The sequence below is a fragment of the Lagenorhynchus albirostris genome, chromosome 13 (assembly GCF_949774975.1).
Source record: "Lagenorhynchus albirostris chromosome 13, mLagAlb1.1, whole genome shotgun sequence".
NCBI classification, from domain to species: domain Eukaryota; kingdom Metazoa; phylum Chordata; class Mammalia; order Artiodactyla; family Delphinidae; genus Lagenorhynchus; species Lagenorhynchus albirostris.
Window position 1 is genome coordinate 70,882,498 of NC_083107.1, and position 12,592 is coordinate 70,895,089.

General features: G+C 38.0%; 1 protein-coding gene across 10 annotated transcripts in view; it reads left to right on the plus strand.

Moving 5' to 3' along the window:
• Window positions 1–12,592, plus strand: part of ITSN2 (intersectin 2) — a 161,360-nt gene that overhangs the window by 101,480 nt on the left and 47,288 nt on the right. For all 10 annotated transcript variants that reach the window (XM_060169732.1, XM_060169734.1, XM_060169733.1 and 7 more), the window contains one exon: window positions 1,831–1,997. In XM_060169732.1, the coding sequence (XP_060025715.1) occupies window positions 1,831–1,997 (167 nt within the window). The remainder of the gene's footprint in view (window positions 1–1,830; window positions 1,998–12,592) is intronic.

A 12,592-nucleotide genomic window follows, 5' to 3' on the forward strand; every position in this document is an offset into this window, starting at 1 on the left:
TTCCCTGACCAGGGATTGAGCCCGGGCCCTCAGCAGTGAGAGTGTGGAGTCCTAACCACTGGACCTCCAGGGAATTCCCTGAATTGCATTTTCTTTTCTTTTCTTTTTTTTTGCGGTACGCGGGCCTCTCACTGTTGTGGCCTCTCCCGTTGCGGAGCACAGGCTCCGGACGCACAGGCCCAGCGGCCATGGCTCACGGGCCCAGCCGCTCCGCTGCATGTGGGACCCTCCTGGACCAGGGCACAAACCCGTGTCCCCTGCATCGGCAGGCGGACTCCCAACCACTGCACCACCAGGGAAGCCCCCTGAATTGCATTTTAATTACAGTGTACCATATAAATCATTAAGTAGGATTTGAAATCAAGATACACTTCAATCATAAATATTACAAAGAATTTTTTTATTGCCCTTTGGGTTGTTTGAGTATCTTAATTTTGATATTGTGCTGAAAAATGTCCACCCTTATTTCAGACAGTATTGTTATTTAATAGTTGTGTAGGTTTATAAATTAATTATATATTCACTGTAAAATTAGTTGAACAGTTTAAGTACATTTTGTTTATATTGCTCAAGAAAATCAGCTTAATGGTAAATTAAACAGTTTATTCAGTATCTACTACATTAGAGATTGTATGCTAGAGCCTGAAATATACACGGATGAATAAAATAGTTTCCCAAGTGCTCACAGTAAAATGGGAAGGCTAGGCATATAATTGTAATAAATTCTATAATGAATGAACAAAAACATAATTTTGAGTAGGACCTGTGAATCCACAGAGGTGGCCATGTTGAATCATCTTAAACAATGAGTAAATTCTTGCTTAGTGACGAAGAGAACGCTTGGTGGACAGAGGGAAAGGTATGAGCCAGGGCTCAGCTGTGAAAGGTTAGGGAACTCGAGTCACCAGCAAGGCTGCAACCAGAGGTTTACTGTGGAATAACTGCAGTGGAATGATCCTAGGAAAGTGGTGAGGAGCATTTTGGAAAGGACCTGGCTTGTTGCAACATACCTTAATCTTGTAAGCATTTTTCATCTTCTTAAGTCAGCTAAATTGAATAATATGGAAATGTGGATAGTAAATAGTTTCCGGATACTGGTTCTGGCCATCTCCAGTTTATGATCTACTGAGCAAATTTCATGTCAACAAATACAAATAGTACTAGAAGAAAGAAAAAGAGACTTCTAAAACCTGGTCATTGACTGTTTCTTCTAAGTACTAGTAATCATCTGAACAAAAAAACAAAGCCAGTATAAAAACTTAGACATTTCCCATAAGGTTATTCATGAACAAATATTTATTGAGCATCTATTCTGTGCCAAGCACTGTGCTAGGAGCTGGGCCATTGTGATGGAAATTGGCCTCTAGTACTGATGTCAGCTGAATAGTGGGCATTTCCATAACTGTATGTAAAAGAATTAAAGAGAAAAGAATTTAGCAGATTAAACTATATGTAAGAAGGTTAAAAAAACTTTTCATGTCTTGACTCTCTGTAAAGATACTGATATCTATTTGTAGTTTTGGGGTTATTCTCTGTGACATGATGATGATGATGGTGATGATCATGGTGATGATGATACAGTTGGGGAAAAAAGAAACCCTGTGATAAAGTTTTATGTTCAGTCAAAGACGTAATCTTTTTCTAAGAAATTATTAAATAATTACTTCATTCCATTTTCTACCTTAACATCTCTTTACATTAAGTTTCCTTAAGTCACAAGGGCTTTTACAGTAAAATTACTCAAGATCTTGGAGATCAACAGTTTTTTTTTTTTTTTACTTCTGTAATCTTGCAACCAAAACTAGTTTCTTTTTGCTTTGTTTCCTACAGAGTATATTGCACTTTATCCGTATTCAAGTGCAGAACCTGGAGATTTGACTTTCACTGAAGGTGAAGAAATATTGGTGACCCAGAAAGATGGAGAATGGTGGACAGGAAGTATCGGAGATAGAACTGGAATTTTTCCATCAAATTACGTCAAACCAAAAGATCACGAGGTAGAGTTAGTTTGATACAGAAACAGAAGCATTCCGTTCCTGTTGATCAGGGTTCATATTTAAAACAGATGCATGTATATGGTTTTGGTCAGGCTGCTTTGGTTACAAGGAAGCCACTTAAGGTAGCTTCAGTAAAATGTAGTTTATTATAGGGATCCTGTTAGAGAGATAAGGGCAAAGCTATTTCTATGAAATTCCAAGGACAAGAGCCATAGATAGGGCTGGGCCTTATGATAACTGAAGTTAGGGAATGGTCTGGGTTCATGGAGGCTTACAAGGGACCGCCTTGAAGAAGTCTGTAAATCTTTAAGGCTCTGACATGAATGTGACCCAGCCCACACTCTGAGTTCCTGCTGCGTTTCATCCCACCACTAGTATGATATAGTGTAGCAGTTCTCAGACTTTTTGGTTGCAGGAACTTCTTACATTCTTAAAAATTATTAGGGACTCCAAAGTTTCTGAAAATATATGGATTATATCTAGCAATACTTTCCATATTAGAAATTAAAACAGAAATTTTAAAAATATTTATTCATTTTGAAATAACAAAATTAAACCCATTATATGATGACATAAATAACTTGCTTTTTAAAATTTATTTTATTTTTTTCTGTTTTTTTAAAATTTATATTCTCTTGCACATAAAAGTCATAAGCACATATGTATAAATATATTTTTTTCCTCATTTTAAGAACCTATCCCACTTTATTTTTTATTTATTTTTTTGCATGTGTCCAATGAACGTTTATTATTGCTGTTATTATCATTACTGTTACCACTACTTCTCCCCTTTTAGGAATACAGGGAGAGAGGAAGTGTGCATGTAGGTAGAATTTTTCTCCACCTGTACTTCCGACAGACAATTTGAGATTTAGAAGCCTCTGGAGCAGTAGTTCTTAAACTTTTCTAACTCAGAGAGGCTGGTGAAAATTACAACCTCTCCTTGAATAAATTCACCTACACACAAAATATTGTACACAGTTTTGCGAGTGGGATAAGGACCCTTAGAAGGGATAAGCCCTTTTAGCATAAACTCTAGACTTCCCAGGGTGGTGGGACAAGGAGCCAGATGCAGTTCTATAGACAGTGTTTACAAGCACTACATTACGTGTGGAGAGAGAACGCAGACACATTTAAAAGAGACTTTAAAATAGCCACTGAACTCATGTAGCCAACATTCAACAGAGTAATAATTAACATGTGTCCAAGCCTCTGTTGAACATTCTGGAAAATGCAAAGATCTATAAGACTCTAGACGTCAGGGTCTCAGATTCTTGTGGTGGAGAAGTACTAGACCAGACTCATGTTTAAGGTCCAGGGGCATGGAGCCAGGAGCCAGCTTGCTGGAAGTGGCGACTGAGTGGCTACACTCATTACTGTAAAGCTAATGATGAATTAAAAACATTTACTGAGCTGCTGCAGTCGATAAAAGCCCCAATTAAGGCACCATTAAGGGACTTAACCGCGTAATGGTGGGGAAGCATTCCTGAAAAGGTTTAATGATCTCAGATCCTGACATAGCCGGGAAGTCATTAGTCATTAATGCCACGTCTAGACCTTGATTATGAAGTTCTCTATAAGAAAACACTTGGCATATAATAGCACACAAGATTATACCTGATTTGTTACAGAGAGCAAGATACAGCTTTTCAAACGTATTTTTAAATCTCTATGTGTTCAGGTAAGAAAAGTGGCCAATTATGAGCAGAAACTGCCTAGTGAAAATCCATAGCATGATCGCATGCCAATTAGATAAGCAATACCACTCAAGTAATAATAGTAATAATATAGTAATAATATTTCCATTATAATAATAATGGAAATACAAAATGGAACATGGTATTGTACTAATTAATAAGACTGTGACTGTGCCTATAAAGTAATTCGATTAATTCCCAGTGTAATGTGTGGAAACTCCTTTAACATAAAGCTACATTGAATCTAGAGAAAATTAAGCAGGTAGAGTCTCTGCCTTCTTAAGTATTCATGCACTTACTCGTTCATTCAACAGCTGTTCACTGAGAGCATCTGTGTAAGGCTTGGTCGGGGGCATTGGGAAACAGGTGAACAAAGCAGTCAAGGTACTCATGAAAGGTACAGTCCAAATAAATGATGATCGACTGTGATAAGTACAGTGAAGGAACAAACATGGTGCAGGTAACAACAGACTGAAGATCTTTTAAGATGAGGTGGTCAAGGGAAGGCCTCTGAGGAGCTGGTTCAACAAAGACCTGAACTGTAAGGAGGCCAGTCTTGAAAAGGCAAAGCAGGGGAAGAAGCGAGGGGTGGAACTTCTTGGCTGTTTAGCATCTGAATTCCTTTCCTGAATTCCTTCCCACGGTGTGAGTCTGGGTAAGGGCAGGCTTCTCCAAAGCCCACCTACTCACTTTCCTAGCCTTCCTTGCAGTTAGAGTTTGGGAACATGACCCAGGCTTGGTCAGAGTCATCTGTCCAAGGCAGTGAATCAGGAACTAGTGATACCAAAAAGCATAGCTGAGAATTTCTTCTGGTGGCAATGAGTGTGGTAGCAACATTCAGTTTTTGGAGCAGTGATTCCAGGATATCCTTGTCTAAGGGAGCATTGCATTCAGAGGCAAAGGCAACAGAGCCCTCTTCAGGCTGGTTCTGGGTGTGATTTTGCCTGAAGTTCTGTTTGTCCAGCTTTGCTTTGTCTCTTCCTAATCTCCAGACCTCGTATTGCAGCCTTCCTGGAAATTCTGTGAGCCACCCCATACACTCCATTTCTCTTAGGCTTAAATCAGCCAGAGTCGGTTTCTGATGATTCCATCTAAAAATCCTGATAGACTGGAGTACATTGCAGGTAGATGCATATGCAATAGCCCTAAGGTGGGAGGAGAGGGAGAGAGAGCTTGGAGGAACTGAGAAAAACCCTGAGTGGCAGCATTAGAGAAAAGGTAGCAAGTGAATAAGATGGCTGCAGCCGGCGAGCCAGGCAAGAGGCAGAGCAAGCCAGGTGTGCGTAGCAGAAGCCGGAAATGTGCTGGGCCTAGCCTTTTCTCAGGGACACTCAACTAGCTCCCGTGTCCTGATGGGATGTGTCTCTACTGGTCTCTGAGGGCTCTGAGGCAGCGCTGAAGGGTTCTGGTTGGGTGGTTGCCACTCTGCTGTGCCAAGGAATTCCAGACTGTTCTCTACTGAGAAGGCTAAGCCTGAACTTGCCATTTCCAGCTCTGTGAGATCGCTCTCTCTTTCTGTCCTTTAAGTACCAAGATATGTATCTCTAAAGGCATTTATAGCATTAATTTGGTTATATGTTTTTGAGTGTCATATCCATCATCAGACACTAGCTAACTCCTGGGGTCACAGTGGGGAGGTGGGATGATTGCATGCCTTGGATTCAGACAGATCTGGATTTTATCTCAGACAAGTTGCTTCACTTCTCTGAACCACAGTTTTCTCATTTGAAAAATGAGGATAGTAGTACCTCATTGAGGATTACATGCCCTGTAAGTTACTATACAGTGCCTACCACGTAGTAGGCACTCTGTTATACTAGTCCTTTGTTCCTTAGTATTTCATGGAATTGAATAGAATCTTCTGCAGCTAGGAAAACAATATAAAATCCTTGCTTTTGTGCTTACCTTATTGTAAAGTGCTAATTTAGAATAAAGAACCTTACATTGCTTTCTTAGTTCAGAATTTGATCATGAAAATTTCCTTTTTCTTAAAAATTCCCTGAAGAGTTATTGCCATTTATTCAGCTCACTCCAGCAAAATTACTACCCCCCCCGCCAAAAAAAGACCATTTTTCCCCTTCTAACATCCTTATATTAATGATGTAGACTACAATTAAAACACTGCATCCAAAACCAGAAGGTAGATTTTGTTATTCTTGAGAAACAGAGGAAGATATTACTCAAGTCCTGATTGTCTTAGCCAAAATATTCCCTTATGTAATATTCCTTGGGCTTGAGTCTTTTTCATTTTAATAACTTGAAATCATAGATGTTCTATAGGTTTGTCATTGATTGACCAAATACGTAACTCAGCTCTGAAGATATTAAAAACTTTAAAACATCACAAAACAAAAATCCTAGAGCCTCCCAAACCCCTTGCTTACTGACTTGAACACCTTAATTTAATCTAATGAATTGACAGTCTTAGAATCCTTTTCTTTCCTCCTTGGCTGCTGGTCTTTTTTTTTTTTTTTTTGAATTTTATTTATTTTTTTTATAAATAAATATAAATAATAAGCAGGTTCTTCTTAGTTATCCATTTTATACATATTAGTGTATACATGTCAATCCCAATCTCCCAATTCATCATACCACCACCACTTTCCCCCCTTGTTGTCCATACATTTGTTCTCTACATCTGTGTCTCTATTTCTGCCCTGCACAGTGGTTCATCTGTACCATTTTTCTAGGTTCCACATATATGCATTAATATATGATATTTGTTTTTCTCTTTCTGACTTACTTCACTCTGTTTGACAGTCTCTAGATCCATCCATGTCTCAACAAATAACCCAATTTCGTTCCTTTTTATGGCTGAGTAATATTCCATTGTATATATGTACCACATCTACTTTATCCATTCATCTGTTGATGGGCATTTAGGTTGCTTCCATGACCTGGGTATTGTAAATAGAGCTGCAATGAACATTGGGGTGCATGTGTCTTTTTGAATTATGGTTTTCTCAGGGTATATGCCCAGTAGTGGGATTGCTGGATCATATGATAATTCTGTTTTTAGTTGCTTAAGGAACCTCCATACTGTTCTCCATAGTGGCTGTATCAGTTTACATTCTCACCAACAGTGCAAGAGGGTTCCCTTTTCTCCACACCCTCTCCAGCATTTGCTGTTTGTAGATTTTCTGATGATGCCCATTCTAACTGGTGTGAGGTATTACCTCATTGTAGTTTTGATTTGCATTTCTCTAATAATCAGTGAGGTTGAGCAGGTTTTCACATGCCTCTTGGCCATCTGTATGTCTTCTTTGGAGAAATGTCTATTTAGGTCTTCTGGCCATTTTTGGATTGGTTGTTGCTTTTTTAGTATTGAGCTGCGTGAGCTGTTTATATATTTTGGAGGTTAATCCTTTGTCTGTTGATTCGTTTGCAAATATTTTCTCCCATTGTAAGGGTTGTCTTTTCATCTTGTTTATGGTTTCCTTTGCTGTGCAAAAACTTTGAAGTTTCATTAGGTCCCATTTGTTTATTTTTGTTTTTATTTCCATTACTCTAGGAGGTGGATCAAAAAAGATCTTGCTATGATTGATGTCAAAGAGTGTTACTCCTATGTTTTCCTCTAAGAGTTTTATAATGTCCAGTCTTACATTTAGGTCTCTAATCCATTTTGAGTTTATTTTTGTGTGTGATGTTAGGGAGTGTTCTAATTTCATTCATTTACATGTAGCTGTCCAGTTTTCCCAGTACCACTTATCGAAGAGACTGTCTTTTCTCCATTGTATATCCTTGCCTCCTTTGTCATAGATTAGTTGACCATACGTGCGTGGGTTTGTCTCTGGGCTTTCTATCCTGCTCCATTGATCTATATTTCTGTTTTTGTGCCAGTACCATAGTGTCTTGATTAGTGTAGCTTTGTAGTATAGTCTGAAGTCAGGGAGTCTGATTCCTCCAGCTCTGCTTTTTTCCCTCAAGACTGCTTTGGCTTTTCGGGGTCTTTGTGTCTCCATACAAATTTTAAGATTTTTTGTTCTAGTTCTGTAAAAAAATGCCATTGGTAATTTGATAGGGATTGCATTGAATCTGTAGATTGCTTTGGGTAGTATAGTCATTTTCACAATATTGATTCTTACAATCCAAGAACATGGTATATCTCTCCATCTGTTTGTATCATCTTTAATTTCTTTCATCAGTGTCTTATAGTTTTCTGCATACAGGTCTTTTGTCTCCCTAGGTACGTTTATTCCTGGGTATTTTATTCTTTTTGTTGCAGTGGTAAATGGGAGTGTTTCCTTAATTTCTCTTTCAGATTTTTCATCATTAGTATATAGGAATGCAAGAGATTTCTATTCATTAATTGTGTATCCTGCAACTTTACCAGATTCATTGATTAGCTCTAGTAGTTTTCTGGTGGCATCTTTAGGATTCTCTATGTATAGTATCATGTCATCTGCAAACAGTGACAGTTTTACATCTTCTTTTCCAATTTGTATTCCCTTTATTTCTTTTTCTTCTCTGATTGCCGTGCCCAAAACTGTGTTGAATAATAGTGGTGAGAGTGGACATCCTTGTCTTGTTCCTGATCTTAGAGGAAATGCTTTCAGTTTTTCACCGTTAAGAATGATGTTTGCTGTGGGTTTGTCATATATGGCCTTTATTATGTTGAGGTAGGTTCCCTCTCTGCCCACTTTCTGGAGAGTTTTCTATCATAAATGGGTGTTGAATTTTGTCAGAAGCTTTTTCTGCATCTATTAAGATGATCATATGGTTTTTCTTCTTCAGTTTGTTAATATGGTGTATCACATTGATTGATTTGCATATATTAAAGAATCCTTGCATCCCTGGGATAAATCCCACTTGATCGTGGTGTATGATCCTTTTAATGTGTTGTTGGATTCTGTTTACTGGTATTTTGTGGAGGATTTTTGCATCTATATTAATGAGTGATCTTGGTCTGTAATTTTCTTTTTTTGTAGTATTTTTGTCTGGTTTTTGTATCAGGGTGATGGTGGCATCGTAGAATGAGTTTGGGAGTGTTCCTTTCTCTGCAGTTTTTTGGAAGAGTTTGAGAAGGTTGGGTGTTAGCTCTTCTCTAAATGTTTGATAGAATTAACTTGTAAAGCCATCTGGTCCTGGATTTCTGTTTGTTGGAAGATTTTTAATCACAGTTTCAATTTTGTTACTTGTGATTGGTCTGTTCCTATTTTCTATTTCTTCCTGGTTCAGTCTTGAAAGGTTGTACCTTTCTAAGAATTTGTCCATTTCTTCCAGGTTGTCCATTTTATTGGCATACTTTGTATTTCTGCAGTGTCTGTTGTAACTTCTCCTTTTTCATTTCTAATTTTATTGATTTGAGTCCTCTCCCTCTTTTACTGATGGGTCTGGCTAATGGTTTATCAATTTTGTTTATCTTCTCAAAGAACCAGCTTTTAGTTTTATTGATCTTTGCTATTGTTTTCTTTGTTTCTATTTCATTTATTTCTGCTCTGATCTTTATGATTTCTTTCCTTCCGCTAACTTTGGGTTTTGTTTCTTCTTCTTTCTCTAGTTCCTTTAGGTGTAAGGTTAGATTGTTTATTTGAGATTTTTCTTGTTTCTTGAGGTAGGATTGTATAGTTATAAACTTCCCTCTTAGAACTGCTTTTGCTGCATCCCATAGGTTTTGTTTTTTGTGTTTTTTTTACATCTTTATTGGAGTATAATTGCTTTACAATGGTGTGTTAGTTTCTGCTTTATAACAAAGTGAATCAGTTATGCATATACATATGTTCTCATATCTCTTCCCTCTTGCGTCTCCCTCCCTCCCACCCTCCCTATCCCACCCCTCCAGGCAGTCACAAAGCACCGAGCTGATCTCCCTGTGCTATGCGGCTGCCATCCCATAGGTTTTGGATCATCGTGTTTTCGTTGTCATTTGTTTCTAGGTATTTTTTGATTTCCTCTTTGATTTCTTCAGTGATCTCTTGGTTATTTAGTAACGTATTGTTTAGCCTCCATGTGTTTGTGTTTTTTACATTTTTTTCCCTGTAATTGATTTCTAATCTCATAGCGTTGTGGTCAGAAAAGATGCTTGATATGATTTCAATTTTCTTAAATTTACTGAGGCTTGATTTGTGACCCAAGATGTGATCTGTCCTGGAGAATGTTCTATGCGCACTTGAGAAGAAAGTGTAATCTGCTGTTTTTGGATGGAATGTCCTGTAAATATCAATTAAATCTATCTGGTCTATTGTGTCATTTAAAGCTTGTGTTCCCTTATTAATTTTCTGTTAGGATGATCTGTCCATTGGTGTAAGTGAGGTGTTGAAGTCCCCCACTATTGCTGTGTTACTGTCGATTTCCTCTTTTATAGCTGTTAGCAGTTGCCTTATGTATTGAGGTGCTCCTATGTTGGGTGCATATATATTTATAATTGTTATATCTTCTCCTTGGATTGATCCCTTCATCATTATGTAGTGTCCTTCCTTGTCTCTTGTAACATTCTTTATTTTAAAGTCTATTTTACCTGATACGAGGATTGCTACTCCAACTTAATTGATTTCCATTTGCATGAAATATCTTTTTCCATCTCCTCACTTTCAGTCTGTATGTGTCCCTAGGTCTGAAGTGGGTCTCTTGTAGACAGCATATATGGGTCTTGTTTTTGTATCCATTCAGCAAGCCTTTGTCTTTAGGTTGGAGCATTTGATCCATTCACATTTAAGGTAATTATTGATATGTATGTTCCTGTTACCATTTTCTTAATAGTTTTGGGCTTGTTTTCGTAGGTCCTTTTCTTCTGTTGTGTTTCCCACTTAGAGAAGTTCCTTTAGCATTTTGTTGTAGAGCTGGTTTGGTGGTGCTGAATTCTCTTAGCTTTTGCTTGTCTGTAAAGCTTTTGATTTCTCCATCAAATCTGAATGAGATCCTTGCCAGGTAGAGTAATCTTGGTTGTAGGTTCTTCCCTTTCATCACTTTAAGTATATCATGCCACTCCCTTCTAGCTTGTAGAGTTTCTGCTGAGAAATCAGCTGTTAACCTTATGGGAGTTCCCTTGTATATTATTTGTCGTTTTTCCCTTGCTGCTTTCAATAATTTTTCTTTGTCTTTAATTTTTGCCAATTTGATTACTGTGTGTCTCGGAGTGTTTCTCCTTGGGTTTATCCTGTATGGGACTCTCTGTGCTTCCTGGACTTGGGTGGCTATTTCCTTTCCCATGTTAGGGAAGTTTTCAACTATAATCTCTTCAAATGTTTTCTCGGGTCCTTTCTCTCTTCTCCTTCTGGGCCCCGTATAATGCGAATGTTGTTGCATTTAGTGTTGTCCCAGAGGTCTCTTAGGCTGTTTTCAGTTCTTTTCATTCTTTTTTCTTTATTCTGTTCAGCAGCAGTGAATTCCAACATTCTGTCTTCCAGGTCACTTATCCGTTCTTCTGCCTCAGTTATTCTGCTGTTGATTCCTTCTAGTGTAGTTTTTTTTTCAGTTATTGTATTGTTCATCTCTGTTTGTTTGTTCTTTAATTCTTCTAGGTCTTTGTTAAACATTTCTTGCATCTTCTCGATCTTTGCCTCCATTCTTTTTCTGAGGTCCTGGATCATCTTCACTATCATTATTCTGAATTCTTTTTCTGGAAAGTTGCCTATCTCCACTTCATTTAGTTGTTTTTCTAGGGTTTTATCTTGCTCCTTCATCTGGTATATAGCCCTCTGCGTTTTCATCTTGTCTATCTTTCTGTGAATGTGGTTTTTTGTTCCACAGGCTGCAGGATTGTCTTTATTTTATTTATTTATTTATTTTTGGCTGTGTCGGGTCTTCGTTGCTGCACGTGGGCTTTCTCTAGTTGCGGTGAGTGGGGGCTACTCTTCATTTGCGGTGTGTGGTCTTCTCATTGTGGTGGCTTCTCTTGTTGCAGAGCACAGGCTCCAGGCACACAGACTTCAGTAGTTGTGGCTCATGGGCTCTCGAGTGCAGCCTCAATAGTTGTGGTGCACGGGCTTAGTTGCTCCGAGGCATGTGGGATCTTCCTGGACTAGAGATCAAACCCACGTCCCCTGCATTGGCAGGCAGATTCTTATCCACTGCACCATCAGGGAAGCCCCAAATAACATGCTTTTAGTGAAAAACAACTATGTATTCCTCCCTCACCAAAAAAGTTTAGTGAAAAGAATGGTATATTCTTTTGGTTGAAGTATATGAAGAAAATTCACCCTCACGCATATAAGAGAGGAAACAGAAATGTGTTAATAACATTTGCAGATATCTGCAGATACTCTTCTTTGATATTACTACATCAAAAGTTGAGAAGTGCTAAATTGTTGTAGGTTGGTTGTAGGTTGGTGGTTGCAACATGGAATCTGAAGCCATATCAGTGAACATTTCTTACTGTAACATTAAATTCACCAGTCTGTTTTGCACACTGAATATGGTAACACCATTCATTTGACATTTGGGAAATACTGAATCACTGAATTATGCAGATATTCCCCATATTGCTACATTTCATCATATAATATTAAGAAAATCACATTTGTGGCTTAAAAACTGAAACATAAGACATGACACCATAAAACTCCTTGAAGAGATCACAGGCAAAACATTCTCTGACATTAATCATACCAATGTTTTCTTAGATCAGTCTCCCAAAGCAATAAAGATAAAAACAAAAATAAACAAATGGGACCTAATCCACCTTACAGACTTTTGCACAGCAAGGGAAACCATAAACAAGATGAAAAGACAACCTACAGAATGGCAGAAAATATTTGCAAACAATTCAACAGAAAAGGGCTTAATTCCCAATATATACAAACAGCTCATACAACTCAACAACAACAAAAAACAAACAATCAAAAAATGGGGAGAAGACTTAAATAGACATTTCTCCAAAGAAGAAATACAGATGGCCAATACGCACATGAAAACATGCTCAGCATTGCTAATTATTAAAGAATTGCAAATCAAAACTGC